The sequence below is a fragment of the Mastacembelus armatus genome, chromosome 3 (assembly GCF_900324485.2).
Source record: "Mastacembelus armatus chromosome 3, fMasArm1.2, whole genome shotgun sequence".
NCBI classification, from domain to species: Eukaryota; Metazoa; Chordata; class Actinopteri; order Synbranchiformes; family Mastacembelidae; genus Mastacembelus; species Mastacembelus armatus.
In genome coordinates this window covers 26,795,673-26,817,088 of record NC_046635.1, presented here as the reverse complement: position 1 = coordinate 26,817,088, position 21,416 = coordinate 26,795,673, and the positions used below count along the sequence as shown (strand labels likewise).

General features: G+C 39.3%; 2 protein-coding genes across 3 annotated transcripts in view; both read right to left on the bottom strand.

Annotated features, from left to right (window-relative positions):
• The window catches only part of chsy1 (chondroitin sulfate synthase 1), a 42,106-nt gene extending 26,253 nt beyond the window's left edge, over positions 1–15,853 (bottom strand). Inside the window, exons 1-2 of the mRNA XM_026294140.1 lie at positions 14,935–15,853; positions 11,690–12,185 (exon numbers count right to left, since the gene is read on the bottom strand). Coding sequence (XP_026149925.1) covers positions 11,690–12,185; positions 14,935–15,242 — 804 coding nt within the window. The 5' untranslated portion in view covers positions 15,243–15,853. The remainder of the gene's footprint in view (positions 1–11,689; positions 12,186–14,934) is intronic.
• A 1,103-nt stretch (positions 15,854–16,956) lies between these two features.
• On the bottom strand, positions 16,957–20,957 carry selenos (selenoprotein S). 2 transcript variants are annotated; one of them, XM_026292949.2, is made up of 6 exons: positions 20,692–20,957; positions 19,627–19,746; positions 19,114–19,220; positions 18,939–19,028; positions 18,588–18,660; positions 16,957–17,583 (listed from the first exon to the last, which is right to left on the bottom strand). In XM_026292949.2, exons 1-6 carry the CDS (start codon positions 20,777–20,779, stop codon positions 17,504–17,506), a joined length of 558 nt encoding a protein of 185 aa, XP_026148734.1. In that variant the 5' UTR covers positions 20,780–20,957; the 3' UTR covers positions 16,957–17,503. The 2 variants fall into 2 exon arrangements, with proteins under 2 accessions (XP_026148734.1, XP_026148733.1); XM_026292948.2 differs by having other exon boundaries at positions 18,588–18,663; positions 20,692–20,956.
• Between the last annotated feature and the right edge of the window lie 459 nt (positions 20,958–21,416).

Genomic DNA, 21,416 nt, shown 5'->3' with positions numbered 1-21,416 from the left:
ACAATGTATTTATTTAGAAACAGCCCCACAGACTCCTAACAGTGATAACTTTCACACTCTCTGGGAAGGACTACTTCTAAGGCTGAGGTCACTGTTTTCCTTTTTCATGAGATTTGTTGACAGTAACAAGAATACATAAAAATCAGCCTCATCATTTATAGGCATTAGCATCACTGGTCTTTACAGCTACTGTTTCATTTTGGAAATAGGACTTTCTTTGTATAACATCTTCTTTTTGTATAGAAGAATATGAAAAGAACTCAGCAGATACACTTTAAAGGCTGACAGTGAACCTGGATCTGGATAGATCTGGATAGAGGATCACTCTCAGCAGATGGCAGAGACACTGGCCCCCCTACTGGGCTGCTGGCCAGGGTTTTAATAAAGCCATTTACTAGAGTGGCTTGATCAACTCGGTAGAGGGCTCAATAGCTGTGATGAGCAAACCCAGGCATGAAATGTCCCTGCACTGTGTCTACTGTATCGATATCACCTGAATTGGGCTGATGTGGAGTTCTTTATTCATATTTTTGAAATAAAGATAGTGACTCTCCAGAGTCAAATATTAAATGTCTTTACATTCTCTATAATTCTGCTGCATTTTTAACACTCAGTGTTTATCTGATTTAATTCTGGTCAGGATTTTGCCAGAACTGAAGAAGGAAAAAAGGAGGGAGGAGAAAGCCAGGAACATGACTAAGGCCTACAGTGGCAGAGCTTTAGAAAGCCTTAGAGTGCCAAAAAATGCCAGCAGCTTAGGCCAAGCAGACAGGAAGAGGAGAAGGCTTCTTACAAGACTAGTACAAGAGAGGAGGAGAAAGCAGGCAGTCAAACTGGAGGAGAACAAAGATCTGAGTTAGAAGGGGGAAGTGGAAAAGAGAAGAGTCATTTTAATACGACTGCAAAGATTGAATTCAATATTAAATTTCACAGATGGGCAGCGCATTCAGTAAATATGCTCTGAAAGTCCTCTTGGAGTGGGTATGCTGTGGTGATGGAAGAAAAAAAAAATGTCAATGTTTACTGCAACTGAAGCTTATTTGTGCTGCAGCATGACATGTGTAATGCTACAGTATACTGTCTTGAGATAGAACACAGCCTTTCACGGGTACCACATATATGCTCTACAGCACCATGGCTGATATGTCACATCAGGATCTCAGGAATTATGGGCCTGTCACAGAGAAAGAGACACACATTTACAATGTTACCTGCTGCAGTGAGATGTGGGGGTGGAGAGATGTAGGTTTGTGAATGGACAAGAGAAAAAATGCCTGCATTCTGCTTCAACAGGCCTGGCAGATTTGGTAAACATAAAATTAGAAAGGAAAAAAGGGAGTTAATGTAAAAACAAAAAAAAAAAAAAAGGAAGCGTGAGCACGAGCTGGCAGTGGGCTGAACACAGAGGAGGGGCCTGGCATACTCTGCAGCTCTTCTCTCTCTCAATCTGCACTAACTGGGCCAGGCTTGCCCAACCTCCATCTGAGGAACTGCACAGAGAAATGATTTTTCAAGTAGAACTAGACACAATGGGACTCATGCAAGAGCATTATGATATTGGTCTACCAGTATTCAATTATGCTGTTTCTGTGGGGCTCCAAGTCAGATTCATAAAACTTTCTTGTAAAAATTATTTTACACACAAAGCCAACACACAAAAAGACACAACAGTGTTGCTCTTGTAGTCTAACCACTTGGCTAAAGTCTTGGCTTTGAGCCTGGAACATCCTCACAACACTTTTTTCACTAACATACAATCATCCAACACTTTAGAAACCTGTTACCACAAGACCCAAGTATAATGAAAATAACATAAAGTGGCACCATAGCGATCTGATAACCTACTTTATACTAGGGCAGATTCCAGTAACACCTCCACTCCATTCACTGTGCTCCAGCTGTCCCCAACACAATACAAACCATTCTATGATAACCTAATTTACTCTCTATGCTTTTCATACAGTTCAGTTTACAGATTTTAGATTTACTCCGCAATTTGCCTGATGAGGTATTAAGTAACATCAGTTATTTAAAAAATAAAAGGCAATATACAAAAGGTTATTATTTTGATATTTGTTCAATTTATTGTGTGGCCCCTACACAAAACCACACGCTGCCACAAACAGCAGCAGGTAATAATATTGAGTCAGGATTAGTTTGTAAAACAGAACTTCCTAGAGGAACACGAACAAATGTGTTCTGCTTCATTATGTAAATTAAAGATGCTGTAAGGAAAAGAGCAGAATAATAAATACCTTAGCAATGCAATTAGAACTTGGACAGGAGCAAAATCAAATCAAGTATGTCTGCGTTTTCGCACTGACTATAAAGATAAAAATAAAAGATTAGAGGTTTTTTTTGGTTCCACATTCATATACCTACTGTCTTCGGGTTGCAGGATACTCAGTTTTTCCCAGTGCTTGGCTGAGTTTCCACTAATATGTTTCATGTGTTGTAACTGTTTCTGTCTCCATCTCTATCTCATGTCCCAAATGCACTTAAAATCACAAGTTAGTTATACATATTGTACAATACTCCTAATCTTTGATATATCCTCATATGAGTGACAGAAGATGGATTAAATGAACTATGGGCTCATATCAGTCGAGATCAGTTTCTACTGTATGATGTTTGTGCAGCTCTAAAAACAATGAATTGTTGGTATATTACAAAGCACAACCTTGATTTGAATTGTTAAAAGCAACTGAGGCAGTAAGTCTAATGTACAGCTACAGGACTTAGGCAAAATAGCAAATGTGAATCCTCAAAATCTACTCTGTCTGCAAATGTCACACAACTGTCTCAAGTAAACACATTTCTGTTCAGTCAGACATAACTCAATTGGTTTACGATCTACAGTAAATGGCTAAAGGCTACATAATTAAATTTGTCAGAAAAGGCTTTTGTAGGGGCTCTCAAAGAATCAAAGCAGCTACAAGGACTCTGCAAGGACAACTAATTCCTCGTCAGTAAACACACACATAAAGATTAAATCTTAGTAAAAATCAACAATGCCAAAAAAAGAAACCCAACAAATCAGCACTAAGCTGATAAAATATTGCATAGTTCTGTTTTATATTAAATAACCCTGTATGTTTCAGTGAAATGGAGCAATCAAAGAACCCTTCAGCAACAAATAAGCATTGCTTTTCATTCATCTTACAGGCATTGCCAGTGTTTCCTGCGGGTCGAGTGGGCTGATTGGCCATTAATGAAAGGGAAAACAGGATAAGAAATGTTTTGTCTGCACAGATATTAAAACGTTAACTAGATGAGAGCATTGAAAGGTGTTAAGTGATTTTTTATAAAGTGCCTTGATTATCGTATTGTGATTAGGCGCTATACAAATAAAATTGAATTGAAATGTCTTGAATACAGCATCAGTCAAAGATAGCCCAAAAAAGGCAGCATTGCAAGTGATGATCTGTCACAAACATCATTTTCAGAAATAACAAATCAAACTTTGACCATAGCTACTGAATAGATTCCTTCAGCACATAGCAAGGAGAGAAGAGAGGAGAATGCAGAGGAGTTACATTACAAATGGCAGATAAACTTCCAGCCCTCTACAGAACGAGAATTGGTTCAAAGTGTTTAATGATCGTATTGTCTTCTGTTGCCAGCTTTTTTACAATGCACATAAAGCCTTCCCTGAAGTGGTGATTCCTAAAACTACAAAACTATCAGAAGAAGAAAAAAAATGACAATTTGTCTCTATAATGGTCTACCTTGCATCTCTGAGTGCTGTAAAGTAGTGAATAGGGCTGCAAAGGAATCAAGGAATTCAATTACAAAAAATCCTCAAAGCAAATTCTTTGTCTTGGGGATTTGTTTAATTACTATCATTGGCATTATCAGATCTGCTCCGCCTGGGGATCATTGTTCACTGTTCACCGTAATCGCTGTTTTTTATCTGATTACTCGAGTAATCGCTGAAATATTCGGTAGAATACTCAGCTCCAAAAATAATCGACAGCTGCAGCCCTAGCAGTGAAGTCACACTTTCTTAACAGTAGGACATGTCCCTGCTGAATAGTGACTCTAGAAGTGAGACAAACACGGGGCCAGATACCAGATGTTCACTTACGGTAAGACACATCTAATTTTAATGATGCTGAAGTAAGAGATCTGATGTTATTCTCATGTTTATGTCTACAATTAGTCAGAGGAATTAGAACGAGTTTGTTAAGGCTGTTCAAACACTTGCAAGAACCTTTTTAGGGCTTCAAGCACATGCCCAAAATCTGTTTAGAAGAACCTGGTCTACACTGGGTTTCTTGAGCCACAATTTCTGCTCATTCAACAGTAAAGCTAATGGTACCACCTAATGCTCCTAATTAGTCAAAACCAGCTTTTTAGTCAGCAGTTCCATATCTTAGCAAACCAATATTACATAATTTACATATGTGGCATACTGAATTTTAGGCCCCTGGCAGTGCATGATGATTGGCAGGAGGAATTGCTGTTTACATGGTAAGCTAAACTGCCATTGTAGCTAGAACTTGTGTGTTAACTTGGTGTCACGTCATGCTGTGTGTTGTGATCCTCTTATGCATGTTCCTCCAGGGGGACAAGGGCATGCTGGAAATACAGAAGCTGTTTAGGCCAAAAATCAAACATTAAATGAACCTTTCTAAATCAGGCAAGTTTCAACTCCAACTACAGCTACCGGTACATCATCATGCCTGGTCAGTCAGTCTGAATGGGAGGTGGCAGTGGTGATTTCTTTCAGCACCCACTGATTACAGATTCAGCCTGACAGCATTAATCAATCAGAGAAAAGTACTTGAAAGTCATTGAAGGCATTCGTGTTCACGTGTTCTGAGACGTACATGTTGAATTGAAATAGAAAGACAAAAATGGGAACACAGTTTGCAATGAAGAAAAGAGGAAATAAGGCCAGAAAACAATGGTGCTGTTGTTGGCAGGATGAGAGCACATGCAGCAGTGCACAGCAAGTGGCCCAGCCGCAGGTTTGGCACAGTAGGCCACTTAGGACAAATTAGAATTAAGAGGTAGACCCATAGCTCAGCAGTGCAGCCTTGTGATTCCTATTAGTTGTGCTGGAGTTTGTTTGTGAGCTGGCACGCAGAGTGACCATAGACTGGTCGCAGTGCTCATGAGTAAAACAGGCTACTGCTTAAGAACATTATCACCACATAAAGTAAGAAGGCCACAAGCTCACAGCAAGCCTCAGACCTGTGACATTAAGGAACAACTGGGCTACATCTGCACATCTTCATGTAAGATAACCTGCACCTGTGTCTTTTGAAGACATGTTCATTATTATTGCATAAAGTTCTTCTGATTTTGGGAGTGTAATAATGTCTAATTTGAACCAGCCTCCCATAAAAAGGATGCGTGAACAAGATGGAGGACTGCAGAGCTCGGCTGGAAGTGGTCATTAGTAGCTGGAAGTTTCTGACCTTGGCAGGGTTACACAAGTTTAGGGATAGGGATTATGCTTATGGGTTAGGGTGGACATTAACTTTTCTGAAAAAATTTGACAACTTGCAGCTGTGGTTGGCACAAACCTTAGTGGTAATTCACCATGTCTGTGTGCAGTCAGGTCTCTCTCAAGAGGCATGTGGGTTAGCTTCTTTGCAAGTTCATCAACTATTCGTTTCCCCACTGACACATTTCAATTTCAGTATAAAGCACAGGAAACAGACTATACCTCAAACGCTTTCTATTCTGCCCTAAGGTCTGCAGCCCCACTCAGTCTACACTTCATGCTGCAGAGCTGTAATTCATGATCATTCGGCAACCTGGCGTTCCATCTCTGTTCTTTTCTCTCTTTTTTTTAAAACTCTGAGTGTAAACATTTATTAGCTTATTGGGCCTCAAGGGGCCTACTTTTGGGACTGCAGAGGCCAGACAGAGAAACACACAGAGCCACAGGGGGCCTCAAAATACACAAGACACATCACAATCTGGGCAGTTATCCAAAACAGGACCTAACAAAAGACAGCTGAGTGATATGTGCTGAGCAATCAATGTCTTCCATATTGAAACTATTTAATTTCATAATAAGTTAACAACATAACTGTAGATAAACGAGCTATCAGCAATTACAATGTCCAATAAGCAACAAGACAAAGTGACAGACAGCCAAATGTAGGTGCTGGAGCTATGTTATTAACAGTGTTGCAGTAAGCTCCTATGGCACTTATGTTTACATTATTTGTGAAACAGGCTGTAAGAGGGTTAAAGGAGTCAAGGAACAACAGCCCTGTAATTTTCTCCCCCTCCAGAATAGCTGACAACTATGATAAAACACATGCCTGCACTTAATCTGTTGCTAAATTAGTACGTCAGAAAGCTAGCTAATGCCAATCCTTGTCAGGAAGAAAAACCTTTTAGAGTAAAACAATGCAGTATATTCTCAGTGCCAATACCTAAATTGCAGTACAAACCAAAACAATTTTCCCCCAAGAATTAGTTAGTAAAACATGTTAAACCATATTCATTTTACATAGTAAGTAATCCTGTTCAATGCATCAGTATTTATTCAAAGATACATTTTCAAATGCTCATAAAGGTGAGGCTTCATTTTTTTATTAGGTCACTGGGAATTTAAAATCTGTCTATGGAGTATTAAATAGCTACCATACGAACTGACCTAAAAAAAAACAGAAAACCTTATTTCATTTAACAAAGCAAGGCCGTCCCAGTGCATCTATATTTAGGCTTATGTTTAGAAGGCTGGACAAGATTTTTGCCACAATAAATTTAAATTTAAATCTCTTGTCATTTAAATTGAACAGTAGCTGATCAAAGTAAGTGCACACAGAAGTAAACAGCACTCAGAATCTGAACAGGCATTCTGTGCCTAGTTTCAGTACTTCCATCAACACAGACTTCCATTAACACTGCAAAGAATTCAGAGAAAAAAAAAATCCTACTCATGTTCTCATTGGAAAGTTTAGGCAACTGTCAGACACATTCTGATGAGAAAATAACAGGTTCTTTGATGAAAAATCAAAAGCCACAAATGTGTAGAGAAAGACTGAAAGAGATAAATCATCTACACCCCAAAGTCCATATCTGTAAGATATGTGTGGACAATTGGTGAAACCTGGTTGCCAGCTGTAATGAATAACAGGAAGATAAATAGCACAAACCTGATAACTATGTTGTGAGAGTGCATGTGTATGAGTGATAAGAGTATGTTGAGGCATCGCTTACAGTGTGAGTGGATGACTTCCTGTGTATTGGTCATCATGAGCAAGCAAGACTGATGTAGACAAACACTGAAAAAGTTCAAATCAAAAAATAACTAAAACAGGAAAATCCACTGTGAGACAACACAGACAGGTGTCACTGTCCTACCCAGTAGGTCAATATGCCCCCACAGGATTTCATACACTTTTCTGTTTATGTGCTTTTGGCCTAAAGGCCTTGAAGTTCTACTAACTATAACCATTACAGAGTCAATAAATATGCACTGTGAATCTCATGATGGTATACAGTACATGTTTAAAAGAATGGACAGTGCTCCATGTATATGACAATAAATTATAAGACTATCATTTTTTCATTAAAAGTCTTTGAACATCAAACTAGGGCTGGATGGTGTGAATCAAAAATGAAATCTCAATATTTTTTGTGTTTCAGACAACATCAAGACAAAACATGACTCGAAAAAGTTTTCTTCATCAAAACTATATGCTGTCCAAAGTAATTAGGGTCATGTATGTGCAATATCAATAGAAAACAAACCAAACCACCCTAGCAAGGCTGCTCTCCTTTTACATATTGTAAACACTGGAGAATAACACTGGAAGCAGATGTGCAACAATACCTAAAAAGCAGCACTTGCAAAGCTGTCATAACCCACTAACGGAGAAACATATCTGAAACAGGTTTATCAGCTAACTGCAACAGATCTGTCTTGCTGCCACTTCAGGTTTGAATCAAGTTTTTACAAACTTTGTACAGTAAAGTATCTGTTGTACATCAGAGTTTGAAAAACTGAACTTCTAGTATTACTGTGTCATCTTTCACTGCTGCGTACACCATTACTCAAGCTTGTGGGGAGGCGAAGCTCACACATACAGGTATCTAAAAGAAATTGGCAACAGCTTACTGTTGTAATTCCAGAGAATTGCTGGATTGCATATTTCAGTGACAGCACAGGAACCACTAACCTAAATTTGGAGATTTTGGCATTTTTCACATCTTTCAGAAACAAAAATGCAAATGAATCTGACATATTGCCTAGCCATACAGCAAACATTTTCTATATTTAGCTTTTCTAGAGTTAAATCAATAATTTTTTGTAATGCATTATGGGTCTTGTCTATCAGACGCTGTGACAAAAGCTAACAAGGAGCAATACTCTCTTATCAATTGTACTGATAACACAAGTTTATTTAAAAAAATGTAACTTTAAACTTCAGAAGGGGAGACTAGAATAAGACATTTTGTTTGCACCACCTTATGGTCTGGATTAAAGGACATAAATGTGAATTGTGATTCACTCTACATTTCCTCCTTGTGTCTGAAAGACAAGACAAGCTAAGGAAATTGCAGAAATGCCTTTAATCATTCTCAGATCACATCTCCTGTTATATCTTATAGTCCCTTCATTAAACCTCAAAATTACTGTGTAATTTGCATTCATTTCAGAGGGCTCTGATTCAGGTGAACATCAATCATGTCAGCTACAAGGCTATGACACAGCCCTGTTTGGACATGTCAGAGAACAAACTGGTTGGTGTGAACACTCAACTAGCATACACATGGAAACTCATTTTCCTCTGACGTCGAGGCTGTGGCATTTCTATCTTAACATGGGGCCACAGCAGCTGGCTGATTAGGTTAGCTGTGTTGTTTTAATAATATTCCTGACAATGGCAACACTGGCAGAAGTCTTAACAATGACTGAATGCCATCTCAAAGACTTCAGTAAAGGTTAATAATTAAAAAGAAGCATCAAGTATAAAGCAGGGGCTGCATCTCATTCACTCTCACTGAATATTCACTTTATCTGTGAACTGAACACATGCCAGTTTAGGCTATTTTAACCACTGGCTGACATTACAGTGTATGTGGATTGTCCTGAATTTTATATCTGTGTTTAAAAGTGCATATGCCAATGATTATAGCAAGTTTACATTTGTGTGTAAACTTCAAAATCAATTATACCTGTATGTGCCACTATCTCAACAAGACCTTACTGTACAAACACACTACAGTGCAGGCAGGACCCAATGTACCAGTGAACAGAATACTATTCTGCATACTGGGTCAGTTCAGCAACTAGGTACTTGCTGGCCAGCCTGTTCGCAAGTGATCAGAGCACATAATATGACATGTTCTACTAAAAATGAAAGCTATTTTATTCCATTTAATGTCACCTACTGCTTAAAAAGTCTTGTGTACAGATCGACTGTTTTTAGACTGATCAATCGGCATCTGCCCATTTTGCTGCACATTAGGCTGATTTATAGGCAGGCACATCTGTGACCAGCTAAGCGTTGTTGTAGAAAACGTGAGGACCCCTCTTGTAACAAGCAGGCTGTCACCACCGGTGTTCAGTGAGCTGATGTTCCTGTCTGCTGAAAAGCGTCCAAAAACAGTAAGAATTTAACCTTATACATTTCATTGGTCAAATATGAAGCTACTTTTGGGGAGCGATTGCATGTAACTTTTTGGGTCTGTATTGTAAGCGAGCTGTAAGCAGGGGTACCAAAACATGCTAACAAGCCCAGCGGCTAAATTATTATAGTAGCATGCGTTGTATGGATAAACTCATGTTTTTCATTCTGTTTCTGTACCTGAGAGTTTCTCTCCCTCTGCCTGAGAGACAGAGCAACGCACACACTGTAGCCATGCCCTGTTTACATTTTACACACACGGCTTCAGCTAATGATGGCAGGGGAAAACCATTCGTTTCGAATGCGTAATTACATTGTAGCATATTAGAATTGATACGGTCAGCATCTGACCGTGCTTATCATGTGTGCAACAAATCTGAAAGTAGAAACCCATGCAATTCAGACGAATATTCTTGCTAAAAAACGTAGGATAACTTCCCTCAATAAATGTGTCTGTGCGTCCGACACACAGGAAAGAGATGAAGGAGGAAAATTAAAATCGGCCAAAAGAATCAGCATCATATATCGGCCATCGGCTGCCCTGATTTCTAAATATCGGCATCGGCCAAAGAAAACCCATATCGGTCGACCTCTGGTCTTGTGATCATCTAAGTAAAAATTTTCAACCAGCTCATTGCATTGTTGATATCCTGCCTTAAGTCTGTTCTGCAGGGCAGTGGCTTCCGTCTCTTCTGTGACATCAGTTCACTTTCTCATTATATCTAAGGAACGACTTGTAATTCTTGTGATGTTTGCACGGACATATTGGCTGCTCATCAAACTAGTTGGTTAACTTCAACTCTTTTTGGCGAGTGACTGCCTCCTTCAACACAGAACAGGCATTGTTGAAAACTGTACCAATGATTTAACTGAAACCTTTTGTAGTCTGTAGGATTTAGTGGCACCTCTTACCAAAACCAGATTGTCAAATATGTCCACAAACAAGAAATACATGCTCTTAAGCAGGCCAGCAGTATACTGGAGCATGAATGCCATAAATTAGAAACTTTCTACTTCTCATAGCATGAGAATGTACTAAATTACAAGTGTGTTATGACTGTTTAATAATAACACAATGAAAGGGTTCTTTACTGTAGCTTAACTATGGTTGAATCACTATTTAGGAAACTGCATCTTGATCCAAGCTTAATAATTACTGCTCAGATTTTGCATTCTTTACAAAGTGCTAGAAAGAATTGTATGTGAATAAATAAAGTCCATTTATCTAACAGGAATCTTTCTGAACCTTTTCAATCTGCTTTCAAGGTCTGTTGCTCTGCTAAAACTACACCTACTGAAGAGGCGAATGATCTTCTGATTACTATGGGCTCAGATTCCACCTTTGTGCTTATCTTTCTTGGTCATAGATCACAGTATACTTCTAAACCAAATTTTCAATTCACCTGGGCATCTCCTAAAATTACTGCATATTAAAATTCCCTCTTGTGACATATGATATTTGACAAAGAATGAACACAAAGAATTGAATTGAATAGTTAGGAGTCTGAAAAAAGTAATGGGTGATAAAAAGTGTCCTCACTTTGATAGAAATATGCTGAAAATGGTACTCACAAAGATAGCTATACAAGTACACACACACAGCTTTGGAGGATGTAAACAGGAAGTATAATACTTCACTGCGTACTACAACTTGAGTCCTTTTTTTAGCCCAATCATTTAACATTTGTTGCCACTAAAAGTATATTGAATTAACACTGCCTGTTACCAACATAGCCACAGGTGCACAAATGACTGTCACTAGGTTACATAGGTACTAAAGAAAATTACTTTTGGCAAGTCCTAAGAGTTGATTTTATGATGCTGAGTTATTGCTCTAAAAGGGAATATGGGTTTTGAGGGTTTTAAAGTCATCTAACTGTCTCAATCATCTGTTGGTCACAGCCATTACTGCTGCTTCAAATGCTGACTGTGGGTACACAGACCAGATGACAAAAACCAACTTCTGTATATTTGCCTCACATCTCTCTCCAGAGCCCTTGAACTGTTTGAAAAGCTAGACAGATAATGATTCAGTATCACTCAAAGATGTAAAAATTATATATAAAAACAATATGAAACCATCTTACCTCATAGGACCAGACGCACTGCACCCCAGCAAACCTCCTGACGCACCGGCCCACCTCCACATCTTCATGGGTAGTGTACATCTCCTGCAGACACTCTCGAATGTGAGGGACCATCCTCCTGAGGACCTCACGGCTCATGATGACCCCTGGCCCCCCCATGCAGAAGTTCTCCCCAGGCTCCAGGGCCAGTTTCCCCAGCTCATCCCGGGCCCCCATGCCTGTTTGGCCTAAGAAGATGGCCTCACTACTGTTGAGGCTGCGTAGGAAACTCTCCAGCTTCTCACTTTTGATGTAGACGTCATCATCGGCCCTCATGAACCACTCATACTTGTCCAAATAATGGTCATGCATGTATTTGAGCATCATGAAGGACTTCTTCTGGGGTGGGTATGAGTCATCCACATTCTTCAGAGCCACTATGGGAATGGGTATGGAGGTGTCAGAGCCCTCACTGGAAAAGAACTCCACGCGACCTGGAATGGTCTGTGCCCATGTCCTGAAAGCGTACATACACACCCAGAAACAGACCGAGACAGAAAAAGGTCAGTTAAACAAGTGCACATTATCTGTAACAACACACAATGAAAATAGTAATGCCCTAAAGATAGATGCAGATGTTTTCTTTGTGTGTGCCTGTTAAAGCAAATGTGGAGGTGAGTAAAGAAAGCATGGCCATAAATTATGGACAATGACATGGCAGCTGATAAAATTTATCTTCCACAGACTCTTGTGGGCACTGACAGTTTCTGGTGCATGATTACATATGGACTAGCTTGTATACAAGAGTATGCTGTCAACGAGAAAATTTTGACTTTTCAACAAAAAAACAGTGTTCATGCTAAACTTGTATCTCTCCACAGACCCAGGAGTGAAGCCTATTGTCTACAAAGGCTGTCAGCAACAGCTGCAGTTCTCTGTCAGTGTCACACTAGATTCATTCTTGCACAGTACTGCTGTAGACTTTGTGCACTCACATCTCAATACATAATCACAATTACTGCGGTAACATATGTGAGTCAGAAAAAAACAGGCTTAAAAGGTAAAAAAGTGCTTCAGGTAGCAGTTACACACAAAGTGTAAGTGAAGCTAGGTTCCCAACAGCTGGAGCAGACAGTTTTTAGTATATATTGAAACAATTACCACAAATAGATACAGACATGAACACAAATGCTGATCTATTACTTTAGATTCATAGATGCGCTGATCTGTTAACAGGTTTGATGTGTGTTAACTAATTAAAAGACAACTAAATAAAGCATCTAAAACAGGCAGGGATGAGGAATGCAATTCAAAGCAAAGGTCCATCTTGTATTTGTGGAACTTTAAAGTATTGTCCTTATTTGATGCAGACTAACTTCTTAATATACAGCTGGAAACAACAGGCAACAGCTCAAAGGAAGCTCACAGTGTTGTAATGCCTAATAAAAAGTCAGTGAAGCATGTATCTATTGAATCTAATTCACTTTGTTCACAACATCTGCAGGAAAGCGGGGTAAAATAAAGACAGTAAAAGCTGGATGTGAGAATTCAGTCAGGTATAGTTTTTACTGTCCTAAATGACTGCCCCATGGGACCGTGTGTGAACAGTAAGAAGCTGCAGCAGAGGTGAAAAGATTCTGAGTAATAGAGCAATGAGTCAGACTTTTCTAAGCATGACTGCTGGCCTTCAACATGTCAATTCATCTGTAACTGATGTATGATGGTTCCTCTATTACAAGAAAACCAAAAGCAAAAAGAATGTTTCACGTAAAACAAATGACCTGAGAAGGAAGTGGTTTATATTATTAGTTGTCTAGAATTGCAGAGTATCATTCATTTATTTGAGTTCATATTTGCCAAAGTTCAGATTTTGGCACGTTAAAAAGAAAAAAAACACTTTTGTCATGGACACAGTGCTGTTTGTCCTTGCAGTTCCCTTTTCCCAGATGATAGGCTAATTCCATTCAAGCCTAAAATAAACACTCATTCTAATCTGTTGGATAACCAGGTTTAACACCATATTGTTCTAAGAGAACAAAAAAAGTTAATCTTTGTCTACTGCTGATTGACTTTCTGTCCAAATGGGTCCTTCACTAGACAACAATCTGCTGCACCAGCATCAGTGAAATCAGCATCAGAGCCTTGGAAGAGCACTTAGGCCTGAATCCAATTGCGCCGAGCTCTGGTGTAAATATTTCTACAATTTTCAACACAAACTTATCTGCTGTAAATTTATTTATTTATTTATTTTTTGCAGGGGAGGGAGAGGGGTGTTTATTTCTGGGGCCTTGAATAAAGTCCCTGCAGCATTGTCAGTTTAACCTGTGCAAGAGTCAGAAATAACGACATGAATATGAGAAGCATCTCTGTGGGGTCCCACAAAAGGTACAGTGGAATCACTAAGACTCTACAGTGTTTAGTGCAGTGTAGGCAGGATTGGCAGACCTACTGTATGGTGTTGTGGTCACTGGAACAGATCTGACACTGACACTTCAAATTGATGAGATTAACCTCTGAGCTACGAGCAGGTCAGACAGTACAAACTCATACTGTCCAGCCAAACACTGTTCAAACCCACAGAGCTTTATTTAAAGGCTACTGAGATGCTGAAATAACTACCAAATCAGCGGTCATTCAGGGGAAAACCATTCAGAGTGTTTTGATAACCAATTAAACACAGGACTATAATCATTCATACTTAATAAATCTTAATTTTGGACTGTTTCTGGACAGAATGCCAATATATTTCCCACTGATGGAGTGCTGCAGCCATAAAAAAAAAAACGGGCACTGGGGAATATGTCAATCAGTGTTAATATCATTTAGCTTCAGCGAAAGGCACAATATGGTGAATAATATTTCTGACAGTGAAACATTTAGCCACCTTGAATGTATTTTAGGGACATAAGGAGACAAACTTACAGCATTTAGCAAACAGTTACCTGATAAAACACACTGAGTTTAACCAATCACCAATGTGTTCTAGTTATGTTAGCACGTAAGTACCAACGCTAGGATATTTTAGCAGCACCTAATTTAGTGTATGTTTGCAGCAAACAAAGACTGGGTCTTAGGAGGGCGAATGAGAAAAAGATGGGCTGCTAGCTCACTTATAATGCCCGTGTTTTCCAGGTGCGCTTATTTTTACAAATAAAAGTGCCACAGCTTTGTGTCGAGCCTGCTGGACCGTCACCGTCCATGTTTGAGAGAAAGCAGAATGGGTAAATGAGGGGGAAAGCAAGCTTCTTCTCTGACGCATCACATACCAATATGCCGCCACCGCTCGGCTGTTCAGGTACTTCTGGGCAGTCATGACACCAACGAATAAGAAATTATTGGACCGGGAACCAGGTTTTTCGGTCGCCGGTGAACCGTTATCTTGCGGCCATAACACTCCGCCGTATTCTTTTCTGAAGCCTCCGTTCAGCCCACAACCGGCGGGGTTTGCTTTTCGGTTCTGTCCAGCTTTCTTCAACTCTGTCGCTTTGGGTAAGATGAGTCTGGATGCCAGTGTGAACCCGACAACCAGTCCCAAAAGAACACTAAACCATGCTCTTCGGCTTCGACCTGCCATTCCCCAAAACTTCACCAGCTCGCCGTGTATCCTCACTAGACCCTAAACGGCGTTATCTACGAAAAACACACCAGTAAATCAAATAAAAACTAAACAACAAAAAACGGATCGATAGAGTTCCTGCGTCTCAAGAACACCGGGCTCACACGCACACTCTCATGGTAGAAAAGCCCTTTTCTTCTAGTTGCCTACGTAGCATCACAGCAGTCTCCTTGAAGCCGCCACCTGAACCGTTCTCCGTCGCTGCTCCTCCTGGTCATCAAGAAGCTGTCCGTCACGGTCGACACCTGCAAAACCTCAACGGCGATCGACGAAAGCAGCAGCCCCTTTCTTTGCCTTGAATAGCGGCCCCATTCTCGCCATTATCTCGCCATTGGAAGAATGTCGAAGTGAGTCGAGATCCTTGGTCGCGAAGGGTTTAACGGTGGTTTGGCCCAACGGAATTTCCGTAGATTCGCTCTGACTGGCTGCCTGGCTAAATCTCGATTCACTCGAGCTAACGATGCCGCGTTCAAGTTCCGTGGGAATATCCCATCTTCTGCACGGGACACCTGAACGCATCTGCATCATGAAGCTAAATGAGTAGTGTATAAATTTGGGATAATCTCTCGGGTCACGTTATGATAAGAGTAATTATCTCCACACCCCATAGGTGCAAAACTATTTAAAATAACATCATTGGAAATTAATTCAAATAGTACAACGTCTCAGTACATTTTGGATCTTTGTCAGGTCACAGTGTTTTAAACTGTTTACATATTCCCTTTAACCCCATTTATATAACTAACCTCCATGACGTGTCAGGTCTGGTCCATTAACAACACCATATGTGAACACATAATGCTGGTTAAAAGAGCAGTAACTCCAAATTGAAGAATCTCAGGATAATATATAGTAGAGTAAGTAGACAAAGCAGAAAAAAACATACCTCAGAAACAATAGTATAAACTAACCGTCACACATATCTAAAGTATATATAACTCAAAAAATTTTTGAACTCAAAATCAAAGTTATCGCCCATTTCCAAAAATAATAATACATGAAAACACTTGCGACCTGTCCAGGGTGTACCCCTGCCCCTTGCCTGAAGAGAGCTGGAATAAGCTCTAGCAGATCCTTGTGACCCTAAAAAGAAATAACCGGGTATGGATAATGGATGGATGGATAATGCATTAAAACTGTTTTTTTTTTTTGACTCTGTGTTGTTGTAGTTCTACATTCATTGAGAAAAAAAAAAAAACTGACTCAAATTCCCATACTAGGCCAGTAAAGCTTATTCTGATATTCATAATTGCTATTAGAATTTGAAAATGTTAGCCCACTCTAAAATCTATGGGTGGCTATTGTTCTAAGTAGCCCAAAGCAAAACATGGACTCTAGAAATTATAATAAAACCCAAGACCTGAAAAACAAATAAACATAAGAAACAAATCCTATGAAACAACTAGGGCATCTATTATGGAAGTGTAAAGGTGAAGTATAATGCAATGGTTTAAATTTTTGTTTGGTTGGTTTTATCATTTGGGATATTATTCATAGGCCTATCCACCTTTGTGCTACTTGACAGAAATCAGAAATTCACAAAAATGGCATGTTGGCTGTCTAGTTTGTAGCTCCCCCATGTGGTTTGTGATCTACAGCAACCAGTTACTGTCTGGTGAATATCATCTTATTAGTTTCATGCTCCTTTATACATTACAGGCACACCCAGAACTTATTTGCATTGACCACATCTTTATTGCACAAAATTGCATGTAAACTTACACATATCCTCATGTTTTTATAGATAAAAATCTAAGTATATAATCAAAATGGACTGTTCCTTGAAATTAACCACTGCCAACCTGCTACAGTTGCTGTAATATCAATTCTAAAGCTATAGTGGTATACATCAAAAAGCATATAAATATATCACAAAAAACACACTGACTGTGAAATTCATCAGCCAAACCTACTGGTTAGGAACCGTTTACAGGAATGGCATCATTATAAGCTGTCAATTGCACAATGCATTTACCTCTTAAAGGCAAGGTTTAATACAATCATACTATCTTTGAAGCTTAACAAGGCAAGAGATAGAGTAAATAACAGTACTGAAAATCAAATTGTATATGATATTAATGATGCCAACTCTTTGACAGTAAGGAGCATGTTAAAAGTGTGGTCTTGGTGACATTGTCAGCTTGGTTCAGTCAGTCAGTGTGCACATCACAATGTCAGACCAAAGGTCATAAAAGACCAATGTCTGACCTTCTTTAACCTCAGCCACCAGCTGATGGTCCTCTCCTGCCTGGTCTCCATGAGCAGGAGCTGCCTCCCTCTCCAGACAGCGGATTGTAGTCTAAAAACACACACAGAAGAATAGAATGTTGATTATTAATACAGGGATATCCTTTCTGTTAAAGACTGTTAACTGATCCAAGATGGAACTACAGAGAGGGATCAGCCATAACCACCTGCCTGACATTCTGTAGATCCCCTCATTCCACCAAAAAAAATCTCTGATACTCTGGTATCTGACACAAAGACTTTAGCAGCAGATCCATTACGTTCTGTAAGTTGTGACATGAGCCTTATTTTTCCAGCACATTCTATCTCTTCCATTGCTCCGTGATCCAGCACAGTGTGTTATGCCACCTGTATATTAAGAGTCAGCATTATGTTTTTCTGTAGTTTGTGCTACAGATGCTCTTCTGTGCAATTAGACCAGACGAGGTAGCCTTTGCTCCCCAGGCGCATCACTAAGTTTTGGGCAACCATGATCCTGTTGCCGGTTCACCAGTTGTCCTTCCTTGGACCTTTGGCAGGTACTGATCATCATGCTGGCAACATCACACAAGACCTGTTGTTCTGGAGATGCTGTGACCTAGTCATCTTGCATCAAAGTCACTCTGACCTTTATGCTTGCCTATTTATTTTTTCTTCAGTGTTCACTTAGCTGCCTAATATATCCAACCTCTTCACAGGTGCCACTGGTACAACATAATTTTTTCTTCTTTTACTTGCCAGAGGCTTTAATGATGTGGCTGATCACTATATCTCCACTACAGAAGTTAATGTGAGGGTAAGAAATTGTGTACCAGTGTATATTACTACAGGGTATGTTATAGTTGCAACAGCAGGCACTCCTAATACACCCAGTAGGGATGTCAATGAGTAACCCATTATTTATTCATTTAATTGATCAAAATGTTAATCAACGATCACTGTTTATCAGCAGGAATGAGTCTGACATTAAATGATAATCCTGGCAGGGCCGCTGTGCCATTCTGACTGAATAAAAATTGAGGTTTTTACCCAGAATTGTGCAGCCCTAGTGGCAACTGGTTCCTGTGAAACACATACCAGCACTGCGAAGTGGCTTCTTGTTCGTCTTTGGCTTCAGCACTGTTGTTGATGAGCTGGCCTCCTCCGGTGTCTGCATTAATCAGATATGACAGTGAGAGACTCAGACTATGGCCACACTGTGGATGTGAATGTGGTTTAGAGCCTTTAAAACATTTGGGTGTCATTGGGTCTCATCACCCCTAGATGGGACCGTCTTGTCGCAGAACAACAAGCTCAGAGCTCCCACTGATTGTGCAATATGTTGAGTGGAATTCACTTTTTATTTATTTATTAATGGATTTTATGTTCAATTTTATGCCCATTCTTGCTATTTTCCAATGGTAAAAGATGATTAAACTTGAAACTCACCTGAGAAAGTTTTGTGCTTCCTTTGTAACTTTTTCCCTGTTGCATACTCTCCCATATCTCTATTTTCTGCTTCCTCTTCTCTTCTTCTTGCTGTAACCAAACGCACATTCAGTCCAGGTCTAGCATCATGAGCTGAATATCTTGTTTCTTTAAAAACATTTTTCTACTTCTGTACCTCTTTCTGTTTTTCTCTGAAGATGGCTGCTTTGGCATCAAGCTCCTCTTGCATCCTTCTGCGTGCTGCTTCCATGGCTTCCTGTCTTCTTGCTACTAATACAGCATCTTTAAAAAAAAAATCATGTCAGTTAACGATGACATTTCATTTTGGTGACAGTGATGAACTTGACGAATTAGTTTAAGGAAAATTAGTACTGTGGTATTCAGACAGACCTGAAAAAATCCAAAGCTATCCTTGTGGATATTAATGTGTGAATATTATGTTTGATGCTTCTTCTTTGAAACTGGTGCTATAGTCAGTGATGCATATACCTGATTAAATCATTACTGTAAAATATACAGCAAAACATAAAAACACTTCAGTTATTTTTTTCCAATATTGTTCAGCCCCACATTGTGTTTACAATATACCCCCTACAAAACAGAACTCATTGCAATCTGCTGACTTATATCTTGTGGCATATTTTATGTGACCTTTGTAACAGATATATAAACAGGTATTGGCACTGACCTTGCACTATGAGTGGGGATGAGCTCTGTGATCTCCTCTTGTTCAGGTGCTGGATGAGCAGGTAAAGCAGCACAGTCAAAACCAAAAGGTACCAGCCATACTGGGACAGGAGCTCACTTGCTGCAGGAGGCAGGAAAAAAAACACATCAGGATACAGTCAAATTTCTTCCCATTCTAAGAATCTGTCATCACACAGTCTGTACTGACAATACACACAAGGATGTGTTTGCATTTGTGTCATAGCATGTCAGACACAATCTTCAGACGTTAGACCAAATAAGAACACTGAAGAAAATCAGAAAGTGCTGTCCGCTTGTTTGCTAGTGGTAAAAGCAGTAAATGCAGGGAAAAACTCAAATCTGCTTAGCCAGAGAAATGATACCAATCCAAACTGATGACAATAAGGGATTTGTTAACAGATGTCCTATTTTTATGCCTCCTTAAAAGCTTAACTTTTATTTTATCAATCACTGTTTGAACAACTGTAAGGACTGTAAGACGATGTACTAAAATTTAAACACGAATGCTTTGGATATTCAAGAACTACAGAGTTTTCCATATCTTAAATTCAGTTCTTATTTAAACACACTTTGGTCTTTCTAAGAATGTTATTGTGCATTTCTTTAATTACCAATCTGACTGAAGATCACACAACCTTACTGGGAGAAACGACATATAAAATGTTCTTAATGTTACATATATGACACATCGTTAAAAACAGTGCTAAACACATTTTCAATAAAAAAATATCTCTACAGAGTTACGGTTAAAGTTAACATTATGTCATTATTATGATGTAGTGATAGAAACCCCGTGAATTAAGTAACGTTATAAGTATTTTCAGTTATTTTACTTCGGTTTTAATCACTTCACAGCAGAGGCAACGTTACGTCAAACCTGAGTAATGAATCAACTAGTTGACGTTAGCAACGCTAACTACTAGCATGCTAACTGACCGATTATCGTTACTAAATCGCTAACTACCTAGTGTTGTTTCGCTAGTTAAGAAAGTTATAACATTATTGCAGATGGAAACAGATTAGTCCTGTTATAACAAAAAGTTACCCATTTGGCTGAGGGAGCTCAGATCCTGGTTTTTGAGGGGCACCTTTTCCACACCGTCGTCCACATCTGTGATCTCCACATCATCCATGTCGGACGTCACAATAAACGTTGTCTTTGACTCGTAGCAAACGTTATGGGATCTGAATTTATTGATTGTGGCTGAGACTCCTTCCTGGGTCCACCATCTCCGACAGGACTAAACACAGAGACGTGTCGCACTTTGGTTGTGTTTCATCATAAAGTGCCTTCTCTTCTTCTTTTGTGTGCGAGTGGCAACTTTGACATTTCTGCCACCTACTGGACCGGAGGGGTGACCTCAGATTATTCTTCTACTTCATGTATCTGTATCCTTTTATATGATTCAGTTTACTTTCAGTAAAATTAAGTTAAATATACCCTAGTTAATATTCAGTTTCCCTTAATGCCGTATGTCCCTTAATGTGACGTCATGTTTTTCTTTTTTCAGTGCTATTCCAGTCTTGACTCTTGAAGATCCATCCATCCCTTATCTGATGTGCTTATTCCTGTTCATGGTGATTGATTGGTTGATTGGTGACTCTAAATTGCCCATAGGAGTGAGTGTGAGTGTGTGAGGTTGTTTGTCTCTATGTGGCCCTGTGATGGACTGGTGATTAATATTACTTCTGCAATAAAGGTATATGTCTACACTTTACTGCTGTAGTTGTTTAGGATTGGACTAAATTTAAAGACTTCATAAATTCTGA